The sequence below is a fragment of the Ovis canadensis genome, chromosome 1, assembly GCF_042477335.2.
Source record: "Ovis canadensis isolate MfBH-ARS-UI-01 breed Bighorn chromosome 1, ARS-UI_OviCan_v2, whole genome shotgun sequence".
NCBI classification, from domain to species: Eukaryota; Metazoa; Chordata; class Mammalia; order Artiodactyla; family Bovidae; genus Ovis; species Ovis canadensis.
The window spans coordinates 9,290,825-9,309,459 of record NC_091245.1 but is presented as its reverse complement, the minus strand read 5'-3'; the positions used below and the strand labels follow the sequence as shown (position 1 = coordinate 9,309,459).

Below are 18,635 nucleotides of genomic sequence, written 5' to 3'. Positions count from 1 at the left end.
AAAAACCAAATCATACTTCACACATTTAACCACAAATTCTAGTAATAGAAGGGTATGAAAGTCTAACCTCAGGTGGGATGTACTTGAAGAACAGCAGCAAGAGTAGACTCCATAAAGGCATGGACTGTTATGTTTGATTAAATAACACTTTAAATGGATTTAGGGTTGTTTTTTTTTAAAGCTAAGTGTATAAATATTTAAAATATTCATATAAAATATTTAAATAGTTAATGAACAAAAATATTTGTAATCTATGTAATCATCTAAGGACCACTGCTGCTGCTGCTGCTAAGTCACTTCAGTCGTGTCCGACTCTGTGCGACCCCATAGACGGCAGCCCACAGGCTCCCCTGTCCCTGGGATTCTCCAGGCAAGAACACTGGAGTGGGTTGCCATTTCCTTCTCCAGTGCATGAGAGTGAAAAGTGAAAGTGAAGTCGCTCAGTCGTGTCCGACTCTTAGCGATCCCATGGACTGCAGCCTACCAGGCTCCTCTGTCCATGGGATTTTCCAGGCAAGAGTACTGGCGTGGGGTGCCATTGCCTTCTCTGCTAGCCTGATATTAAAAAGAGCTCTTAAAATTTTTAAGAGAAAAATACACCTGATCTACAGGTCTGGGTTGTTGTTGTTGTTCAGTTGCTCAGTCGTGTCCAACTCTTCATGACGCCATGGACTGCAACATGCCAGGCTTCCCTGTCCTTCACCATCTCCCAGAGTTTACTCAAGCTCATGTCCATTGAGTTGGTGATGCCATCCAACCATCTCATCCTCTGTCATCCCTTTCTCCTCCTACCCTCAATCTTTCCCAACATCAGAGTCTTTTCAAATGAGTCAGCTCTTCGCATCAGGTGGCCAAAGTATTAGAGCTTCAGCTTAAGCATCAGTCCTTCCAATGAATATTCAGGGTTGATTTCCTTTAGGATTGATTGGTTTCATCTCTGCTGTTCAAGGGACTCTCAAGAGTCTTCTCCAACACCGCAGCTCAAAAGATCAATTCTTTGGCTCTCAGCCTTCTTTATGGCCCAACTCTCACTTCCAGACATGACTACTGGAAAAACCATAAGTTTAACTATATGGACCTTTGTTGGCAAAGTGACGTCTCTGCTTTTTAATATGCTGTCCAGGTTTGTCATAGCCTTTCTTCCAAGGAGCACACATCTTGTAATTTCATGGCTGCAGTTACCATACACAGCAATTTTGGAGCCCAAGAAAATAAAGTCTGTCACTGTTTCCATTGTTTCCTCATCTATTTGCCATGAAGTGATGGGACTGGATGCCTTCATTTTTGGAATGTTGAGTTTTAAGCCAGCTTTTTCACTCTCCTCTTTCACCTTCATCAAGAGGCTCTTTAGTCCCTCTTTGCTTTCTGCCATAAGGGTAGTGTCATCTGCCTATCTGAGGTTATTGATATAGCAAAGCTATCAACTAGCACTTCATAACAGAAGAAATACAAATGAAAAGACCTCAACCCCACTAACAATTTTAAAAGTGCATCTTCACCCAGTAACAAAATACCATGTCTCTTTTCAAGTCAGCAGAGAATATCATAACAGTGTGGGGACCATGTGGAGACAGGCATGCTATTCTTTGATGCCGATGTTGTGTGAAACTATTCAAACTTCCCAGAGGATGATTAAGCAGTGAATCAAAAGCCTTAAGAATGTATGTGCTCTGGACCCAGCAGTTCTGCTTCTTGGAATTTATCATCTCAAGAAAATAAATAAACTTTATATCAAGATTTAGCTACAAAGATATCCCTGCTGCTGCTGCTGCTAAGTCGCTACAGTTGTGTCTGACTCTGTGCGACCCCATAGACGGCAGCCCACCAGGCTCCCGAGTCCCTGGGATTCTCCAGGCAAGAACACTGTAGTGGGTTGCCATTTCCTTCTTCAACGCATGAAAGTGAGAAGTGAAAGTGAAGTCGCTCAGTCCTGTCAGACTCTTCGTGACCCTATGGACCACAGCCTACCAGGCTCCTCCATCCATGGGATTTTCCAGGCAAGAGGACTAGAGTGGGTTGCCATTGCCTTCTCCAAGATATCCCCTAAAATACTTTATTCATTTAAAAAAAAAGAAAAAGAAAAACTAGTAACTACTCAGATGTTCATCAGTAAGGACACATTAAGTCAGTGTATGGTATAGCCAAATAATGAAAACTTACCATGCAGCTAAAGGAATGGTGTGAAAGAATATTTTAAAATTTTTACAAGTGGCTGTAATACATTATTGACTAAATAAAGAAGTTTGCCAAAATAATATATTTAGTTTTAAAAAATTACCAAGGATATGTACCGAGAAAAAATAGCCTGAAAAGCTATACCCCCAAAGGTTAATACTAGTCCACTCTTATTTTCATCTTTTGACCTTTTACTAATTTTGAACAATAAATATATATCCCATGTAAACTATACTATCGGTATTTAAAAAGAAAATTTTTTAAAAATAGTCACTAAGTATAAAAATGGTCCACATTTTAAAAAAAAAATCTTAAATAAAAGGGGAGGACTTCCTAGGTGGTCTAATGGTTAAGATTTTGCCTTCCAATGCAGGGAGCATGAGTTCAATCCCTGGTAAGGAAGCTAAGATTCCACATGCCTGGTGGCCAAAAAGACCAAAGCATAGAACAGAAGCAACATTGTGGCAAATTAAGTGAATGTTAGAAAAATGGTCCACGTCAAAAAGAAAAATCTTTAAAAGAAAAGTCACATATAATCCCACCGGATCTATTTAACCATTTTGCTGCCTTACCTCAGTTGGTAAAGAATCCACCTGCAATGCAGGAGATCCCAGTTTTATTCCTGGGTCAGGAAGATCCCCCTGGAGAAGGGAAAGGCTGCCCACTCCAGTATTCTGGCCTGGAAAATTCCATGGACTGTATAGTGCTTGGGGTTGCAGAGAATCTGACATGACTGAGCAACTTTCACTTTGCTGATAGTAAAGTCTGCCTGCAGTGTGGGAGACTTGGGTTCAATCCCTGGGTCAGGAAGATTCCCTGGAGAAGAAAATGGCAAACCACTCCAGTATTCTTGCCTAGAAAATCCCATGGATGGACGAGCCTAGCAGGCTACAGTCCATGGGGTCGCAAACAGTCAGACACAACTGAGCAACTTCATTTTTCAGTAGGCCTAATGTAGCCAGGATTAAGATGGCCTGGGGCTTCTTGGCCAAGACAGGACCCCCCAGCAGTCAGGGCGAGATGGGGCTGGCCCCTTCTCTCCAGGGTGTTGTTCCCAAGGAGAAGAGGGATGGTGGAGGCAGTGTCCTTGTTCATCCTGCAGAGCTGTCTCCACCACGCCTGGGTCAGGGTTGACCACTGTCAGAGCCAGAAGCTACTCTGGGGCATCAAGAGAGAGAGAATAGCAGTCCCCCCGTGATCCCTAGAGGAGCGACCCCCTGTAGTCCTGATTCTCTCTGCGTCTGATGTCTCTAGTTATAGGGGTATATGTTCCTCTCCGCCTTTCTTTTTTGTAACAATTATTTTTCTTGGAATATGATTGCTTTACACTGTGTGTTAGTTTCTGCTGTACAGTGAAGTGAATCAATTCAGTGTGCACATACATTCCTCCCTCTTAGATCTCCCTGGCGCTCCCCGACCCACCCCTCTAGGCCATCACAGAGCGCTGAGCTGAGCCCCCTGCGCTGTGCAGCGGCTTCCCACTAGCTCTCTGCTTTGCACACGGTGGTGTATATGTGTGGATCCTAAGCTCCCAGTCCGTCCCACCCTCCCCGTCCCTCTCTGTGGCCGCACGCCCATTCTCTACGTCTGCGTCTCTAGTCCTGCCCTGGAAATAGGCCCATCAGTACTGTTTTTCTAGATACCACACATATGCATTAATCCACAATAATTGTTTTTCTTTTTCTGACTTACTTCACTCTGTGTGACAGACTCTAGGTCCATCCGTGCCTCTGTGTGTGTTTTTGCTTAGAAGTCAACACAGTTCAACAAATTTTTAACAAGTGCGCTCACTGTGGGTCCTAGACAGACACAGTGGAGCAAGCCCTGTGGCATTGCCTGCCTTGTGGTTTAGAGGCAGAGATCCAGCCTGAGAGACCTCTCAATAGATGGTGCCCAAAGCTGGCACAGAGCAGGCAGAGGTAGGAAAGCATCGGAGGCTCGCCCAGGGGTTAGGCAGGAGTCCTGGAGTGGAGACTTAGGCCTGTCTCCAAGGGTGAACAGGAATTAGCTGGGATCATCAAGAGGTCGCTAGCGTATAACCAGGTCACTTCTTCCTTAGAACCATGGAAAGCGTCACCAAGCCCTTAGCATTGAGCCCCAAATGGTGAAATAGCTAGTGTGCTCCTTATGGCCCTGGATGTACCTTTCTCAGCCTCCTTGTGAGCCCTCTACAAAGCTAAGATCTAGCTACATGGAACTTCCTTCAGTACCTAGGCTTTCATTGCCCTCTAGAGCAGGGGTCCCCAAGCTCTAGGATCTAATGCCTGATGCTCTGAGGTGAAGCTGATAAAATAATAATAGACGTAAAATGTACAATAAATGTAATGCACTGGAAACAGCCTCAAACTATCCCTACACTGGTCTGTGGGGAAATTGTCTACCACAAAACCAGTTCCTGGTGCCAAAAGGGTTGGGGGACGCCATTCTAGAGCTTTGCACAATGGGGCACTTTTCTTCTGTAACACTGCTTCTCCCCGCACCATCTCCAGCATTCCCCTCGTACGGCCAGCTCCTTCATCCTTCTCAGGAGCCTTCCAGACCCCCTGCCCTCAGCCCTGGGTCTGAGGGGGTGCTCCCTCCCACGGGCCACCACGTGATCCTTCCCTTTCCAATGTCAGTCTTCACTCCGCCTGTACGGAACTCGCATCTCCATCATCATCTCCCGGACTGACTCAGCTCTTCCAAAGACATGTCTGCCTTGTTTTCCCCACTGCTGGCTTGATGCTGGCACAGAAGAAACTCAAGAAATAGCTCTATGAATCGAAGTAAACTGAACTCAGACCCTTCCCAGAGGGCAGGCACCCCTCAGGCTCTGCTTGTAACAGTATCTTCAGTTAACAGAACTGTGAGGCTGCTGACACTTGATTGCTCCCCACCAGTAAAAGTGCAACTGGGGAACTCAAAACTCTGTGAAAGTCAGGATTGTTCAACTTGCCACATGCCCAGCCCAAGGGAAGAGCCAGTTCAGGAGTCCAGATAACATGTCCTCGCTAAGACCCCGGGACTGACAGCTTTAAGCCCACGAGACTATCAGGAAGTCAGATGAACTGAGCACAGAGGATGCCTCCTGTGTGCTGGGCACTGTGCTGCGGGCTTTGCACGTGCTGCCCCAAGGCTCCTCTCTCCAGGGACTGAATGTCACCTAAAGGTACTGAGCGACTGAACTGAACTGCAGGTACAGAGCGATGTTAGCCCAGACCCTTCTTTTTTCAAATCTTCATTGTTGTTCAGTCACTAAACCATGTCTGGCTCTTCATGACTTCTTGGACTACAGCACACCAGGCTTCCCTGTCCTTCACCGTCTCCCAGAGTTGCTCAAGCCCATGTCCATTGAGTCAGTGATGCCATCCAACCATCTCATCCTCTGTCGCCCCTTCTCCTCATGCCCTCAATCTTTCCCAGCAACAGGGTCTTTTCCAGTGAGTCGGCTGTTTGCATCAGGTGGCCAAGGTATTGGAGCTTCAGCTTCAGCATCAGTCCTTCCAATGAATATTCAGGGTTGATTTCCTTTAGCATCAACTGATTTGATGTCCTTGCTCTCCAAGGGACTCTCTCAAGAGTCTTCTCCAGCACCACAGTTTGAAAGCATCAATTCTTTGGTATTCAGCCTTCTTTATGGTCCAACTCTCACATCTATACATGATTAGTGGAAAAACCATAGCTTTGTCTGCACCCTTTGTTGGCAAAGTGATGTCTCTGCTTTTTTATTATTATTGATAAATTAATTAGGATGACAAATCTTATAAATGAGGTCTAAAAGTGAAGTTGCTCAGTTGTGTCCGACTCTTTGCGACCCCGTGGACTGTAGCCTACCAGGCTTCTCCGTCCATGGGATTCTCCGAGCAAGAATACTGGAGTGGGTTGCCATTTCCTTCTCCAAAGGAGAAGTACAGAATATACTAAAAAGTACTGAGACTTCCTGTGTATGTATATATACACATATCTTCAAATTGGAAAATTATAATTATCTCACACTTTCAAATTAGACTGCTTTTTAAAACATCAGACTACATTAATCGGCACATGTTTTTGCAGCCCAGACCTTTCCACCGGTAGATGAGCTTTGGGTCTGGGGCCGCCTTCCTCCAGACCCGCTCCTCTCCCAGCACCCTGCTCTCTCGGCTCCAGTGAGAGATTCACACGATTCTGCACGCTTCACTCCAGTGGAGTCCTCGTTTCACTCTGCATCTGTCACACCAAATCTGGAGTCAGACTCCAACACTGCCTCTCTATTTCTGTGACAATGTCTTCATTTTCACACAATGGCCGAAGGAGCCCCGAGCGGTCAACACAGCTGGGAAAGCCAGAGGTTTCATCTCCGCTGTTTACTCATCCTTAGGATGCCTGCCAAGTGTTTCCTCCTTTGGGGGTGTTGTATTTGCACGCTCGAAAAACAGAAAGCACAGTGCTTAATTCAGCTCTGTTTCCACCTGTTACTGTGTCTGACCCGGCCTCCACGCAGCCCTCTGTTCCAGCAAGCCTCTTGCCAAGCTCTGCAGAAGGAAAATGGTCTTCTCGTATGCACATGTGTTTGCGTGTCAGGAGTATGGGATTCCTGCAGGCACACGTGCCTGTGGGACTTCACGCGTGCTTACACCCCTCATGTCACAGATTGTGACTGCTGTGACACCTTCCCAACCCCGGGGGCACAGTCACCCGCTCTCCCTCTGTGCCCCCCGCTCTGGATCTCACTACTGGTGTGTCTGTCTCCTCCACCAGGCTGGGAGATCTTTCTCAGTACCTAGCACAGATCTGGCACTTAGCAGGCACTCGAGATCTCTCTCTTTCTTTAAGATTGATCTATTTATTGGTCGTAATGGGTCTTTGTTGCCTCATGCAGACTTTCTCTAGTTGTGGCAAGCGGGGGCTACTCTTCGTTACAGTCTGTGGGCTTCTCATTGCCGCGGCTTCTCTTGCTCTGGAGCCCGGCTCTAGGTGAGCACACTTCAGTAGTTGTAGGATGTGGGCTCAGTAGTTGCAGCTCTCGGGCTCTGGAGCATTGGTTCAGTAGTTGCGGCACACGCGCTCAGGTGCTGTGCGGCATGTGGGATCTTCCTGGACTAGGAATCAGATTATCCTCCCTTGCCTTACAAGGCAGATTCTTGACCCCTGGACCACCAGGGAAGCCCAGGCTCTATTTCTCTGAGTAAATAGATACATGGATGCGTGTCAGCTGCCTGAGCACAGGACACTTACAAACTGCTTCCGCCACCTCTGCGGGGTTCTGTTCTCCCAACCCCCGCCCGTAGAAGCCCAAGTCCTCTGCATCGCCAGTTTCTATCAACAGAGAGGCAAAGTAGTGAAAACAGCTAAAATGCTTTAGCGTGAAGACCTTGCATCTAACCACCGTTTATCCTGAACACATCAGTGAATATCTAGAGAAGTAGTCCTCACACTTGTATGTACCTCCACATCTCTTGGAGGATCTTGTTAGCATGCGAGTGCTGATTCAGGACGTTTGAGGTGGAGGCCGAGATTTTGCGTTCCCGACAAGCTCCCAGGCGATGCCCAGGCTGCCGAGGTCCATGAACTTTGAACAGCACGTGGGCGCAGCATTCCTTGCCTCCCCGCGTTCCTGCCCTGGCACATCCATGGGGTGTATTCCCGTAGGCACACTCGCTCGTGGGCGGACATGCATTGTACATCTGTCCACCCAAACTCAGCTGCCGTCTGGATAAATTGAAGCGTTGCTCTAGGTGCTAAGACCTTGCTGCTCTATTACCTTGCTCACCTCCTGGCCCCTCCCACCACCTGCCCTGCCACCCACCCACCTTCGAATCTCTTTTCATCGCAGGAGAAGCTGCATCCTGAGGTGGTTTACTGCACAGCCTCTGCCACCAGATTGCCTCAGTTCAGAACCCAGCTTTCCCACTTACAGGTTGGGTGACCTTGGACGAATGATTTCATTGCTTTGTGCCTCGGTTTCCTCGGGTGTAACATGGAGATGAGAAGAATCGTACCCAGGTTGCAGGGTTAGCAGCAGGATGAAATGCTGTTGTATCTTCCCTTCCCACTGATAGGGGCCAACTACAGAGCAACTCAGAACAGTGACACGTACTGAGGGCTGAAATTTACTCTCATTAGTGGGTGCTCTCAGCCCCTCCCCCTCAGCGGATGGCCCCTCCCCCTTCTCCCTTTCAGATGGCTGCCTGGCCCCTCTCTGACCGCTCCTCTTCCTCCCGTCTTCTGTGTGATGCCGCTTCCCCCAGGCTTCCAATCTACGCTTCTCTGATGACTGCCCTGCCCACCTCCCTTCCTCTTCGTGTTTGGGGGTTCAGCTAGCACCTGTTTGCCAGTGACCGCCAGATCTACTGCTGTAGTCCGACCTTAACCCTGAACTCCAATCTGAACGTCCAGTTCCCTCCTGCTAGCTGGTGCTTCTTGAATGCTGACCGTGCAGAGTGTTCAAAGCCAAAGTCATTACCCTGCCACCACTTGCTCCTCTTCCTATGTGTCCAGCCCCGGCTCACGAAAGACATCACTGTCCTTCAGGTCAAGACCCTCCCTGTCACCCCTTGGTTCCTCCATTGCCTCTGTTGCCTCTGATCCGTGTCCACCTCGCCTCCCGTGTCCCACGTCCCTTTCCTGCTTTTGTCCGCTTGGCCGACCCCATCCACCCCTCTCAGTGCATGGCTGACATCCTTCTAACTGCTCTCTCTGCCTCCCCTCACTCCACTTCCTCCTTCTCAAAGCCACCAACATCTTGCTAATCTGAAATCTGGTACACTCTGGATAGGATAGGCCCTCAACAGCTCTCAAAAAATATCCAGTCTGGCCCCAGAGGGCCTACGTGTCCAGCTCTTCTTCTGGATATTCCCAGCTGAGTACGTCCAACAGCGCGGCCCGGCTCACCAAGCTCTGGACTCCACAGCAGCTCTGTCCCCTGCCTGGGGCACCCTCTCCACTCTTAGCCGGTTACTTCCCCTGCCTCCTTTTAAGACCCCAAACAAATACTCTTTAGTGAGGCCATCCTGCCTTTCCCTCTTTCCCTTCTGTCCCCCAATGCAGTCTGACCTATATTGATGACAATGTTGGTCACTCTGCACGGTGGTTCTATCCCATTGCACCCACCTAGCCCTGAGTCCTAGCCCAGGAAACACCCAACAATATACGAAAACCTGTTGATTGAATGAATGCCCTAACCATAAATCTCCCTTTCAAACTGGGACAAGCCTGAAGCAGAGTCCTCCTCCCTGAGTGAGCCTGTGGGCAAGAGGGTGTCCGGCTCACCTGGGCCCTTCGGTCAGTTTGGCCTCTGCGTGTTGCTGCTTAGACTTCTGCACACCAATAGATGTTTACAAATGGGGAATGCTCAGCAGACCCCCGCGTGCAGCTGGGCCCCCTCTCACCGTTGTCCCCTGACCCTCTGGCTCCCGGCAGGTGTGTTCTTCACTTTCCACACCTTCCACCTGGAGAGCGGCCACGACTACCTCCTCATCACGGAGAATGGCAGCTTCACCCAGCCCCTGCGCCAGCTGACGGGCTCACGGCTGCCGGCCCCCATCAGCGCCGGTCTCTATGGCAACTTCACCGCCCAGGTCCGCTTCATTTCCGATTTCTCTGTGTCCTACGAAGGCTTCAACATCACCTTCTCAGGTACAGCACTTGAGGGTCCCTCAGGCCAAAAGGGCACTCTGTGCCTCCACCCCACCCCCACTGTCAGCCAGCAAGTGGCGCTGGTCCGCTCCCCAGCCTCTAGGAGGGGAACCTCAGTGATGTGGCAGAAGGTAGTGTTTAGATACAAGGATGAACATTGCTTATAGCGGGTTGGAAGGAATTAGCAGATCTGTGGGGGGATCTCCTTCTGTGAAGGTGTTCAGGGTTCTCTCTGAATGTGACCGGCCCAACTGATGGAACTAGTGAAGTGAAAGTGAAAGTGAAGTCGCTCAGTCGTGTCCGACTCTTTGCGACCCGTGGACTGTAGCCCACCAAGCTCCTCCGTCCATGGGATTCTCCAGGCAAGAATACTGGAGTGGGCTGCCATTTACCAAAGTCCCTTGCAGCCCTAGCAAGTCCAGATCCTTCTTCTGATTCCACTTCCACTACTTCACAACCACAGCAATTTCCAAAAACAAAGAAAAAGAAGGGAGATGGAAATTAACACGTTGGAGTGTTTTGGTCTCATTCGGAGACTGCTTCACCAACGCTAATTTAGTAGTGATGGATAATTTTCACTGTGTTTAGGAATCCTGAAACGAAAGCTTTTCAGTTTGCATTCAGGGAGGAAAGAGGACCCTTTGCTTCTTTGCGGCTCGTTTCACTTGCTCCCAGAGCACCCTCCTTCCCATCCAGGAGTAGAGGTAGCTGGTAGATTTTCCTGGGATGTGCAAGAGATATCTGACCTCTAGGAAATGGGACGTGGCCCAGCTCAGCCCCGCAACGTCCCTCCAGCAGATGCCTTCTGCCATGTGCTGGCTGATGGGACATATCCAGCCGGCCCGCCTTGTGCCTGTGTGCATGCTAAGTCACTTCAGTCTTGTCCAACTCTTTGCAACCCTAAGGACTGCAGTCTGCAAGGCTCCTCTGTCCATGGGATTCTCCAAGCAAGAATACTGGAGTGGGTTGCCATTTCCTCCTCCAGGGGATCTCCCCCATCCAGGGATAGAACCCACATCTCCTGTGGCCCCTGCATTGGCAGAAGGGTTCGTTACCACTGAGGCATCCCCATCTGCCTTATCCCGTCTGTTTTTTCCAACCACACGGAGCCCTGGGGTACAGTGTCCCAGAAGGGCATTGCCCATGAGGACAAGGAGAGAAGTACTTCTGTGTCATCGCTAGAGACGTAAAGTCACTAGAGGCTGGTCCCTGGTCCAGCAACGCCGCTCCGTCACACTTGCCATCTGCCTCAAGTGTCTGTGCTCCTGAGGCACAGCTTTAACCAAATTCAGCTCTTAGGTTCTTTTTCCAAATGTAAATTGCCCTAGGCTGGGTCTTCCATTCTGACCCTTCTAGAACCAGGCTGAATTGAATTGAATTGGCTCGGTATCCAGGGAGAAAGGGGCAGGAGGGTCTGCAGGCCTGAAGCTGGGCTTCATGTGGAGATGAAGGTTAGAGGAGGGACAGGTCAGCCTCATAAATCCCCCTGGGAAGCCAGCCTCCAGAAACACGGTGCCCTCTCCCACTCCTCCGGGCTGGGAAGCGCTCAGACCGCCCAGAGCACAACCTGCCTGTTCTCCCCTGCCTCTGTCCCTCTCAAGTTCTCTCTCCTCTCCTTGCCTTTCGTGGATCCCTGCATATCCTGTGCCTCTGTCTGTCCTCCTCTCTCGCCCTCTTCTCCCTGGCGTCTTTGTCTGTGTGCCCCTCCTCTGTCTCTGACCCCGGCTCTCTTGCCTCCCTTCCAGAGTATGACCTGGAACCCTGCGAGGAGCCCGAGGTCCCAGCCTACAGCATCCGGAAGGGCTTGCAGTTTGGCGTAGGCGACACCTTGACCTTCTCCTGCTTCCCCGGGTACCGCCTGGAGGGCACGGCCCGCATCACGTGCCTGGGGGGCAGACGGCGCCTGTGGAGTTCGCCTCTGCCAAGGTGTGTTGGTAGGTGGTCACGTGCTTTCATTTTGCTTCACTAAGGGGGTTGGCCGAACTTTAGTCAATTGCTGTGAGGTAGTGGAACACACATGGGCCAAGAGGCCAATGGGACTGGGCTTGAGAAGTGTCTTAGCACACGGTGACCTGCAGTGGGACCTCGGTGGGTGGCCTACCGTCCTTCCGCTCCAGCCTCGTTATCTGTACAGGAGGGATGGCAGCCAACACCTGCTTCATGGGCTGTTTGGTAGCTTCAGCTGACCTTTGCAAAGTGAGTCCACAGGAGGCACTCGGATGAAATCAACTTCCGTACCATCAACTCCCACCCTTAACGCACGTCCCCATGGCTTCTGGATGCCTCTTGCAGGGAAATCTGGGTGGGGCGTGGGTGGACCTGTGGGAAGGAGGTATGACCTTTGCCCATGAAGAGTCCCCATATGGTGGAAGAGAGGGCTGATTTTACTAGTTCAGTGAGTGTGCTAGCTTTTGAGACTTTCCAGAAAGGCTCCATCCTTTCAACTGGGGAGGACAGAGGGCAGAGGGAAGCAAGAGCTAAGTTCATTTCTAGAGCACCCATTGCAGGTCAGACATGCTTCTAGATGCTGGGAATATAAAACTGAACGTCACGAGGAAGCCTTTCCACCCCTGCTCTCACATTCTGGTGGAGGGAGATGGGCTACCAGCACGTGGATGTGTAGTGGCAGGCAGTGTTGAGGGTTAGAGAGAAAGAGTAAGTCAGCTCAGAAAGTGTGGGAAGTGTTTATAAAAAGTGATTGGGAAAGGCTTCTCTGATGGGTTAACAATGTACAGTAGGGATCTGAAGGCATCCAAGGAGATCCCAAGGCTTTCATGGGAGACGAGGGGGCCAAGTGCCAAGGCCCTGAGCCATGAGGTGCTCACTGCTTCAGGAACAGCTTGCAGGCCAGTCTGGAGTGAGCGGTGGGAAAAACAGTAGATAATGAGGTGGAAGAGGTAGCTGAGGGAGCTGAGACCAGGACCCCTATGACCCCAGGCCCTGCCGGCCTCCTTGCCAGGGAGAAGACTCTTCAGAGCCCTAGGCCCAAAGGGTGCAGAGAAATGGGGTGATACTCCAGGGAGCTGGGGCAGTTGCTGGCTGCCCCATGTGTATAAGGGTCATGCGCTGCTTGCTCGATACTCATACCATGGGGTAGATGGACACAGGCTGGCACAGTGGAGTGCTTACCATGCTCACTGTTAGCCACTAGGAACGCATGTTCAATATTAAAGAAAACCCAAAATACCAACCAGATCGAGACAGCACTGCACTGACTGAAGCAGCTGTTGGCGTCTTGAGGGTCCATGAGGTCAGCCTTGCCTGGGACAATGCCACAGAGCCCTGGGGGCTCTAGAGGAGACCGTCATAAACAGGATGGCAAGATGGGCTGGGCTCGGGCCAGCCGATCACATGGGCCCAAGGTCAGTTCTCTGCTCTGCCATTTACCAGCCACTGGATCTTGGGCAGGCCACCCAATCCCATCGGCCCCAGCTTCTCTATATTTATAAAGCAGAGATAGCAGTACCCAGCTCACAGGTTTTACTCCAGATTAGAAGGCATGGTTTACATCAAGCAGGAGGGTGCCATATGATTATCATCCTTTGGCCAATAACATTGTAATCCTTATTTATCGATGACCAACAACCAACACCCTTGCACGATCTCAGAGGGGAAGCATTAAGACAAATAGATGAAGAATCCCATTTTTGATCAATTAAGTGATCTCAAATTTTATTCATCCCCCCCAGAGCAGCAGTCTGCAACCTTTTTGGCACCAGGGACCGGTTTTGTGGAAGACAGTTTCTCCACTGACTGACGTGCAGGAGATGGTTTCAGGATGATTTAAATGCATTACATTCGTTGTTCACTTTATTATCATTACATCAGCTCCACCTCAGCCCATCAGGCCTTAGATCCTGGAGGCTGGGGACCCCTGCCGTAGAGCATCCGGCCACCCTAACCTGTGCATACGTGCAGACACACGTGTAGCTCCCACTGTGAAGGTTCAGTTTCAACCTGGCTGCTAGCAGCTCTTTTCTTCTCTGGAAAAATGTCTTCAGCTCAGTGGTTCTGAGGGGAGTTTTTCCTGAATGCGATTATCCAGGACCGCAGACGTGCTCACGCCCTTAGCTCTCACCTCATCGATCTCGTTCCATAAACTCATTCTGTAACTTATTATTCCAATTACTGTTTGTTCATGGCACCTCACAATATTTTCATTATTCCATTTGTCTTCTGTTTTGTATGTATTAATACTGCATAGCAATTATAATCACCTCTAATTACCGCCAGGCCCACAGCAGAGCCTCAGGCTGGAGGCATCATGGGAATGCCCACTCGGGAGGTGCTCCCGGTTGCCGTGTGCACTAGAGGTGTAAATTGGATGGCTTGCCAGGAACATGCCCCCCTGAGAAGGAGATAAACAGCTCTGGGCTCTAATTCATGGTGTGGCGGGCAACACAGCAGCCCCTGACCTCAGGGTCCCCTAAACTGGAGATAGAAGGGACAGCCCTGACCCCAGAGGACCCCATTCTGCAGAATGACCCTGTCCTTGGGAGCCCCGTGTGATGGAGCAGCCCTAACTCTCCACCTTGCGGGGTGCCCCAGACTGAGGGACATGACATGCCCCTGCCCTTAATGAGACCTCTTCTGATGGGATGGCAGAAGTCGAAGATGCCTGAATCAGCTGCAGCGCTTGCCAGCACAGATGACTGTGTTTCTCTGGAATGTTTATTTGTTTTCATTTATGCTTGTGTTTCACTTTTCAATGCATCTGCTCACCTCCCTTAATACTTCAGAAGCTCTCCCAGGAGCCAGCGCCATGTCCCTCTACCTCCTGGACACTCGCTGGTGCCCTGGAAAAAGGCCTTGGCAGAGGGGTCCGTCTGAAGCTGTTGGCCCCCTTTCCCTCCTTATTGAGGAGTTTGGCATGTGGGACAGAGGAGAGAGCCTTGCTCTTGTGCAGCAAGCCAGGGGCAGGAATGAAGTGGCAAACTATACCAAGGCCCACGTGTAATGAAAACCAACTCTCAGGAGCTAGGTGGTGAGCAAGAGGCATCAGGAACAGTGAGGGCGCTGTGAATGTCAGGCAATGAACACCTGCTTCCCAGGAAGCTTCATGGGCTTCCTGACAGTCCCAGAGCCCAGGCAGTTAGGGCTCCAAGTGAAAGTAGATAAGCTATGCAGATTCATTGGGTTAGATGGGAAGAGAAAGGAATAATACTTGTTGAGGGCCTACTAGGTACTATGTTGTTTGCTAAGTCATGTCCAACTATTTGCTACCCCATGGACTGCAGCACACCAGGCTTCCCTGTCCTTCACTATCTTCTGGAGTTTGCTCAGACTCATGTCCATTGAGTTGATGATGCTACCTAATCATTTCATCCTCTTTCACCCCCTTCTCCTGCTGCCCTCAATCTTTCCTAGCATCGGGGTCTTTTCCAAAGACTTAACTCTTCGCCTCAAGTGGCCAAAGTATGGGTACTTCAGCTTCGGCCTCAGTCCTTCCAATGAACTTTCAGGGTTGATTTCCTTTAGGACTCACTGGTTTGATCTTGCAGTCCAAGGGACTCTCAGACATCTTCTCCAGCAACCCAATTCGAAAGCATCAATTCTTTGGTGTTCAAGCTTCTTTATGGTCCAGCTCTCACATCCGTACATGACTGTTGGAAAAACCATAGCTTCGACTCTGAGGACCTTTGTTGGCAAAGTAACATCTCTGCTTTTCAATACATGGTCTAGGTTTGTCATAGCTTTCCTTCCAAGGAGCGCTTGCGTCTTCTAATTTCATGGCTGTGGTTACATTTGCAGCCAGGTGCAAACCACTTCCGATACACTCACCTGCTGCTGCTGCCAAGTCACTTCAGTTGTGTCCCACTCTTTGTGACCCTATGAATCATAGCCCACCAGGGTCCTCTGACCATGAGATTCTCCAGGCAAGAATACTGGAGTGGATTGCCATGCCCTCCTTCAGAGGATCTTCCCAACCCAGGGATTGAACCCTCATCTCTTATGTCTTCTGCATTGCCAGGCAGGTTCTTTACCACTAGCACCACCTGGGAAGCCCACATATTCACCCTTTTCATCATAAAATTTCATAGCCGAGTCCTCTCTAGCTTTATGTGGATGCTGTTATTGTCCAGCTGGAGGCAGATGAAGAGACAGTGGTTCAGAGAGTTGACATAACTGGTCTGTCTGTGTCTAAAGTCTGTGCTCATCCCAGTGCACCACATGCCATTCCCTAGACAGAAGGGAATACCGTGTGACCCCAGAGATGATGGAGAGCTGCTTCAGAGGGCTGCCCACGTGATGGGACTGAGGAATAATACATGTCTAAACACGCACATCCTTCAACACACCCTGCCCAAATACCCACCTTCATCGGAGGGCACCCAAAATATATCCACACTTTAGAAATAATATCCACCTAAAGTATCAGCGGCCCCCAGGGTTCCTGTCTACCACCCCCACTTTAGTTTTATGCCCCAGCCCAGGACATTCATTACGCAGGTTTGAACGCTTTGCAAACAGGCTGAGATGAAAGTCCTGCAAAGTGAGATTTCTCCTCCAAGAGAGATAATGGCTTTTTCATTGTGAGCTGCTGTAAGAAAATACCAGCATGTGGGTGGCCTCAACGATGCACATTTCTTACTCCCAGATCCAGAAGCTAGCAAATTCCAGATGAGGGTGCCAGCAGGTTCAGTGTGAGGTGGAGGCCCTCTGCTTGGCTGCCAGATAGCGGCCTTCTTGCTGTATTGTGGGCTCTGCTCAGTTCCTCTGCTGTTCCTCTTGCACTGACCCCATCCTGAGGGCTCTCACCTCATCATACCTGGGGATCTGGGCTTCAGCATAGGAATTTGTCAGGGAGACACAAACACACAGTCCACAGTAATGATTAAGGTAAAAGTCTTAGGAAACTGAAGCTGGTCCTGAAATGAAAAGAACCCAGGGAGTAGGGCTGGATGAAAAAGTAGGGACTAGTGGGTGGAACATGATCATAAGGAGCAGACCTGGGGACAAGAGAACACACAAAGGTACAATTAAGCCCACAAGAGGCTCCACTCTGAGTTTTCTTGCATCACATGCTTCCTCCACACTGCTGTGGCCTAGGATACTCCCGGCTTAGACAAGCAGAGTTGAATGTGTGGTCAGCAGCCCCTTGGTTGACCTCAGGGCCCTTCTAGCCAATGACTGTGCCTAGAACAGGGACGCTGAGGAGTAGTTTGGAGGAAGTAGACTTGCTACCATCAACTTCAGAGATTCAAGCCTTGCTCCAGACTCCCTATATGTCCAGACAAATAATGGGCCTGCCATCTGGATGTGTATTTATATCCTTCCAGAATCTAATTATTTTTAGAGCTGTCCATCCTCTGAGGTCAGCGTCCTCCATGTTTATTCATTCATTTATTTGGCAAATATTTATTTTATAGACTATCTGGGCCAAGCCTTGTAAATTCATGGATTCATTAAGCATGACCCTGACCTTCAAGTAACTCACTGTTTGGGTAGGGGGTACAGGCAAGTAACAAGCTATCAGGGTGCAGTCTGGTAGATGCTCTGCCACAGGGAAGCCTAGGAAGTGGCTTCCTAATTATTGAAGCCCCTAGGGAGCCGACTGCAGAGTCTTTCAGCACACGCCTGCCCCGAGATACCTCCCCTTTCCTCACTGCTGCCTGTCCTGCCCAAGCGCCAAGTGAATGGGTGGGTGCTGAGGGTGCAGAAATATGACCAAGTCCGGAAGCATCCACAGTGAAGTGGAGGAGAGAGAAATGTTAACAAACAAGTCAAGAACTAAAAATAAAGGTATGGGAACAATGGGGAAAGAATGACTAATTCTGGAGGAAGAGACAGATTTTGAGAGGAAGGTGTGAATTCATTAGCTGTTGCACGAAACAGGGTTTCCATGGGTCTGTGCCAAACCTTTCTCCAGAGCCTCGGAGGCCCTAAATTCTAGGATCAAGAGGGTTGAGTTGTCAGCCCCCTCCTCTTCTTGAATTGAGAGACAATCTAAACTGCTAAGTACCAGAGTCTTTATATTTAAAACAGGAATGATAATCAGTTTGTGATTAATGGCTGAAACGTTTTTTGTAAAGCTTGGGAGATGCTAGTGATTATTATTCAAATGCGTCCCCTCTTGGTTGCTCTCCTCTGATATGGAAAGGCTGCATCCCTCCTCACTTGGTGGCCCCCAGCTTCCCCTGATGCCCTCCTTGGTCATTTCTGTTGCTATGATACTATATGGGCAGATGGGAGAGTAGCTGCTTCATGACACTTTAAAAGTAAAGGGTGACTGGTGGGTTCGTTTCTGTTCCTGAAGAAGAAAGACAGACAAACTGAAGGAGAGAAGTAAAGGGACCAAGCAGAACTACAGGTAGTCTGGGGTTAAAAAAAAAAACAAACACGTTGATTAGCAGTCCTATAGACAGGCAGACAAATGGGCAGGTGGGCAGGCGCGTCGGCAGGTAGAGAGGCAAGCGACTTGTCGTCTTTTGAGGCTCCCCAGCGCTGTGCGTTGCATCCCGGATGTAGCTGGCCGGCATTAATCTGTTATTATTGTGATTTCGTTTCCAGCTGAGTGTGGGAATTCGGTCACGGGCACTCAGGGCACTCTGCTGTCCCCCAACTTTCCTGTGAACTACAGTAACAACCACGAATGCATCTACTCCATCCAGACCCAGCCAGGGAAGGGAATTCAGCTCAAAGCCAAGGCATTTGAACTCTCTGAAGGAGATGTCCTCAAGGTAACACTGAGAGATGTCACAGTGTACACACATTACGGGCTGCAAAAGTGTGGTCACCATGCCCATTTATCTCTGTGCGAAGGACTTAGCTTCTCTTCTTCCCCTTTGAGTCCCAAGATATTGTCCTCACTCATCCGGGAGAAGTGAGAACCCAAGAGAGAAGGGTAGAATGCATGTATTCTA

General features: G+C 49.7%; 1 protein-coding gene across 1 annotated transcript in view; it reads left to right on the top strand.

The window, feature by feature from the left end:
- Nucleotides 1-18,635, top strand: part of CSMD2 (CUB and Sushi multiple domains 2) — a 682,283-nt gene that overhangs the window by 459,317 nt on the left and 204,331 nt on the right. The window contains exons 20-22 of the mRNA XM_069545242.1: nucleotides 9,556-9,771; nucleotides 11,517-11,705; nucleotides 18,283-18,452. Coding sequence (XP_069401343.1) covers nucleotides 9,556-9,771; nucleotides 11,517-11,705; nucleotides 18,283-18,452 — 575 coding nt within the window. The remainder of the gene's footprint in view (nucleotides 1-9,555; nucleotides 9,772-11,516; nucleotides 11,706-18,282; nucleotides 18,453-18,635) is intronic.